Source organism: Spodoptera frugiperda, chromosome 3, assembly GCF_023101765.2.
Source record: "Spodoptera frugiperda isolate SF20-4 chromosome 3, AGI-APGP_CSIRO_Sfru_2.0, whole genome shotgun sequence".
NCBI classification, from domain to species: Eukaryota; Metazoa; Arthropoda; class Insecta; order Lepidoptera; family Noctuidae; genus Spodoptera; species Spodoptera frugiperda.
Window position 1 is genome coordinate 8,993,791 of NC_064214.1, and position 4,938 is coordinate 8,998,728.

Consider the following 4,938-nt stretch of genomic DNA (forward strand, 5'->3'; position numbering starts at 1 on the left):
AAGCAACTAATTAACTAATAACTCATTAACTCCTTAATTATCAATTAACTATTTCTTACTTATAAACACTGTTTACACGTCACTTAACTAAGCAATGGTTAAATAACGTTTTTATTTTATACGCTGCCAATACCAAACTTAAAGCTACATTGTGATGGTAAAATTCCTGTTATCCAAAGAGAAATTAAAAAATCATAACGTCAAAATTCTAAATTGTGTCAAATATTGTCAAAAGAGTGGTAATTTCAAATTTTTTGGTGTTGTATAAATATACAGCGGTGTGGTGTTTTTGTTGTGTTACTGATAGGTATAATGGAATTGAAATCCGCTAAGAAAAGGGCCCGATCTTCAAACTGGGATGAAGAAGAAAAGGTTATTGTCATATTAAATTTATTGTTACTTGTACTGTATTTATCTTGTTGCACCAAAATACCTGTCCAAATTGTACTAACTCTGAACTTTGTTATTTTCTTGCAGAGAATCTTAAGACAACTTATAATGGAGAAAATTGATATTATAGAAAAAAAAGACACTACTACAAATACCAATGCAAAGAAAAAAGCTGCTTGGCAAGAAATATTGTCTAGGTAGCATTGTTTTATTTTAATTCTTTCATTTCTTTCGTTATCTCTACTACCAAAGTGGAAAGCACTCATGTTTATAAATGTTAACCTTTTTCAGTTTTAATAGCCTTAATAAAAAGCCCAGGGATATGACACAAATTGTCACCCAGTGGCGTAACACAAAAGGCCTAGTTAAAACTAGAGAGTCGGAGTATCGGCGGGCCAGGCAGATGACTGGTGGAGGACCTCCACCACCAAGTCCGCCACAAGAAGATCTCGAACTAATTCAGTCATTGCCTAATGAGTTTGTGATTGACAGTAATGTTTTTGATAGTGATAGCATATTTAAAGAAACAATAAAACAGGTATGCATGTATAGTTTGATTTCATATTGTCGCATAGTATGATTTATTTATTTATACATTATAATAATTGTCTATTGCAGTCACAGTCAACAGCAACTGAAAAGATGATGTCAGAATCTGGGTTAGCCACCACAGAAATAGCAATTACTGTAGATTCTGAGAAATCAACACAGGTACTGTAATCCAACTATCAACTGAATGAAATCATTATAATAAAATATTCATTAATATGCTCTCCTTTTTCAGTTATCTAATACTCCTGATGTGGAAGAAAATCCAATTATATCAACACCACTAGCAGCAACAAAAGTAGAGAAACACACAATAAAAAGGAAATTATATAAGCCTAAACACAAACCTAAACAAAATAACAAGGTAACATCTTAATCACAGTACTTATGGATATGCCTGATGGTTGCATGATTTTTTTCATAAATGACAAAACTGACTGTACTGAATAAATTATGTATGGCGCTAGTAGTGGCAAATTTCACCAATGTTGCCGCATTTAATAAGGATTATAAAATGGTATAACACTTTGCACATTATTTCTTAAATTCGACACAAAAAAAGATTTTTCAATGAAACTCCGTTTTCGATGAATTTATTTGAACTTACTAAAAATTCTTCTAGTGTACTCAAATCATACGTTATAACCTCGTATGCACTAGACAGCACTTTGCACGCTATTTGTTATCATCATGTTGAAAATCAGCGAGGATCTCTTATCAAACAACATTGTCTGTTTACCCGTGATTTCACTACCGCGTCGATATGCTGTGTACATAAATGTGCCGCGTCCGTTCCTTTTGATTTTAGGTACTACACATTTGATAATGTGTTTGATGCACTATGAACATCATATTGCAATCATTCAATATTATTTAGTGAAACATGATACACAACATCAGTCCCTTTGTAAGTCTAGTAATATTGCCGACGAAAGCTGTAAGCGAAATCATGAGTAGACAGGCAATGTTGTTTGACAAGAGATCCTCGCTGATTTTCAACATGATGATAACAAATCGCGTGCAAAGTGTTGTCTAGTGCATACGAGGTTGTAACGTATGATTTGAGTACACTAGAAGAAATATTAGTAAGTTCAAATAAATTCATCGAAACGGAGCTTTGTTGAAAAATCTTTTTTTGTGTCGAATTTAAGAAATAATTTGCAAAGTGCTATACCATTTTATAATTCTTATTAAATGCGCCAACTTTGGTGAAATTTGCCATTACTAGCGCCATACATAATTTATCCAGTACAGTCACTTAAAGTAAGGTGAAAATTTTATTCAGAGTCTTTGGTTCCTCTAAAACTAACAATGTTTTCCAATCTAAAGCAGTTGGCTAAGAATTTATGATTCCATATTACTGGAGCACTATTCAGGTTAATGTAAGGAAGACCGCAGCCGAAAAAATTAAGATTTATAGCAACAAGAGTCAAAAGACTGGCACAGGGTGTACTTTTTCGTGGATAACACATAAGTCACTGTAATTTAAAAACTGTAGGACTTAGATTTTTTTTAATATTTTTCTGATAACAGTTGGAACCTTGCTGATCATCTAGTGCCCGTTGGACGTCGACTTCAGGGACACCCTGTATACATCTTATTGTTTCTTTTTCAGATTGCTGATAATTATGAGGAACATTTGTTTCTCCTCACAAAAAAGTGCAAAGAAAATAAAGAAAAACGGGAGGATGAATTGCATAAGAAGAGAATGGCAATTTTAGATCTAGAACAAAAATATTGGGAAAAAAAATTAAAAAATGTTTAAATAAAACTATGTATTTGTATTTTAAAAGAAATTCTCAATAAAAATGTTTCTGGTTATGTGTGTCAAATTATTAGAGTCCTGTTCAATGGCCTCAGTGTCTTCATCACTGTCTGTGTAAGGGGTTTCATAACTTAAAGTGTCATCAAATTCAATTGCTAAATTGTGCAATACTGCACATGCAACAATTGTCGTTTTAATCGTATTGAAAGACCCTCTCATTATTTCCAAAAGTATCCGAAACCTTGCCTTAAGCACACCAAAACATCTCTCAATTACGTTCCTGGTGCGAATGTGGCTATAGTTGTACCGCCGTTCTGCTTCGTTGCGGGGTCTCAGTACTGGAGTCAGTAAATATGGGGTACAAGGGTATCCACCATCGCCTATAAGTTTTCCTTTAAATTCTCGTTCTTCAAATCTCCTTTTAATGGAACTCTCACGCCATATTCTTGCATCATGAGTACTACCCCTCCAGTGGCAAACTATATCACAGATCTTCAAATCTGCATTACACACCATTTGAGTATTAATAGAATAGTGTCCTTTACGGTTTATATAGTACTGACCAACATCTCCTCCAACTTTTCTTATTTTAATATGGGTGCAATCTATTGCACCGGTAATATGAGGAAACCCACAAATTGCTTCAAATTTCCGAATAGTTTCAGTCTCTTCTCTTAAATTTGAAGGCATTTTAATATAAATGGAACTTTTCGAAGCCAATGCAATAGCAACTCTTTTAGCAGTTCTTGATAAAGTCTGTTGGCTCATGCCATGAATTTCCGCACAGTCTTCTTGAATCTCATGGCGGCCCCAGTATCTTATAGCTGCCATTACTTGCAACTCCACAGGTATACTGCCGCCCCGGCTATCCATGGACAAGTCGTTTCTTAAGATATTTATAATTTTTACCATATTTTCTTTACTGAATCTGTAGCGATGCTTGAAGTCGCTTTCACTCAATTCCTCCATTGGGTTCGATCTTGAATTATATATTTTTACTCTCCTTCTTGAACCAATATTCCTGAAATTTCTTATTTCTTCTATCTCGTCACGGTATGTGCGTAATTCATTATCGTCGTCAAATATATCCATTTTTTAATATTTATCCACTTCACTTTCCTAAGTAGCGGAACAAAGCCCAGCCAACAGAACACAATTCAATGCGAAGTTTGCATGTAGTGTTATTGTTGACATATACCACAGCTGTGACTTTTACGAATTTCGGACGCCATTTTGGTAATTAAGGTCTTTAAACAAGGGTTCGTCATTGATTAAGTTGACAGCTATTTAAGCAGTCGCTAAGACATTAATTAGCGTTAATCATCGTTTATGAGTTAAAATATTTTTTAATACGTAGTTTAACTGTGTCTTAACTTTAGTGATCGTTTATAAGTAAGGCCGTCAGTGCTTTAACGTAAAACCTTAAAATATTATTCAATTTTCTTTAAACACTAGGAAAAAATTACCAACCTTGAAATTACCGTATTTTCTCGTCACTAGTAAAGAATAGATTACAATATCACCATTATACCTTATTGAAAAATCAATCCCTTTCCCCGAAATCATTTAGAAAGCAAACCACGTCGACTTTAGCAGTAAAGTATAAGAATTTATAGTTTTAAAAAGAAAAAATCGTCACGTAAAAGATTGTATTTCCATAAAATATCGCGTCTGAGTGTATTGAACCATTAACAAAGTGTATACAACAATAACAGCCGCCGTCTCCATTCAATTGGACGAATCTCAGTGGAAACTTGCAGGATTAAGAGATATTATACTTTCTCTTTTCATATTTAAAGTTCAATATTTAAAAAATACAAATAGAGAATGGATAAATGAATAAATAGTAAGTATTTTTGTTATGTTACAAGAAAATATTAATGGAACTTATCACTAAACTAGCTTCTGCCTGCGACTTCGCCGACATTCCCGTGGAATAAAAAGAAGCCCATCCCTGTTCTAAATTTCTACCCGATCCCTTCAGCCGTTCTGACGTGTAACAAACATATGCACAAACACATTTTCGCATTTATAATATTAATAACATTATGTAGTATGATGAGTCTTCAAAGTTGATTCGGATGCTGAATATTTTTTTAGATAATTCTTGCAGTCCTCAAAAATCTAACATCTTCCTCAAAATTAGACAGTAAACAATTGTCCAAAATAACTTTGTGTGGCAGGGTTTATCAGTCATTTCTTTCAACAAAACATATTTTGATGACTCGAATACT

General features: G+C 33.6%; 2 protein-coding genes across 2 annotated transcripts; one reads left to right on the forward strand and one right to left on the reverse strand.

Annotated features, from left to right (window-relative positions):
• The first annotated feature begins 314 nt into the window (after positions 1 to 314).
• LOC118265650 (uncharacterized) lies at positions 315 to 2,760 on the forward strand. The gene is made up of 5 exons (XM_050705146.1): positions 315 to 587; positions 682 to 928; positions 1,009 to 1,101; positions 1,175 to 1,303; positions 2,555 to 2,760. Exons 1-5 carry the CDS (start codon positions 499 to 501, stop codon positions 2,702 to 2,704), a joined length of 708 nt encoding a protein of 235 aa, XP_050561103.1. The 5' UTR covers positions 315 to 498; the 3' UTR covers positions 2,705 to 2,760.
• On the reverse strand, positions 2,700 to 3,869 carry LOC126912543 (putative nuclease HARBI1). Its single transcript, XM_050705092.1, has one exon. The coding sequence runs from the start codon at positions 3,794 to 3,796 to the stop codon at positions 2,726 to 2,728; it is 1,071 nt and encodes a 356-aa protein (XP_050561049.1). The 5' UTR covers positions 3,797 to 3,869; the 3' UTR covers positions 2,700 to 2,725.
• Between the last annotated feature and the right edge of the window lie 1,069 nt (positions 3,870 to 4,938).

Bases quoted from the DNA above. Each gene is read 5' to 3' on its own strand.
- LOC118265650 (XM_050705146.1), top strand. From the start codon at position 499: ATGGAGAAAATTGATATTATAGAAAAAAAAGACACTACTACAAATACC. The intron at 588-681 runs GTAGCATTGTTT...AACCTTTTTCAG, and splicing joins TGGCAAGAAATATTGTCTAG to TTTTAATAGCCTTAATAAAA. The intron at 929-1,008 runs GTATGCATGTAT...TGTCTATTGCAG, and splicing joins TTAAAGAAACAATAAAACAG to TCACAGTCAACAGCAACTGA.
- LOC126912543 (XM_050705092.1), bottom strand. From the start codon at position 3,796: ATGGATATATTTGACGACGATAATGAATTACGCACATACCGTGACGAG.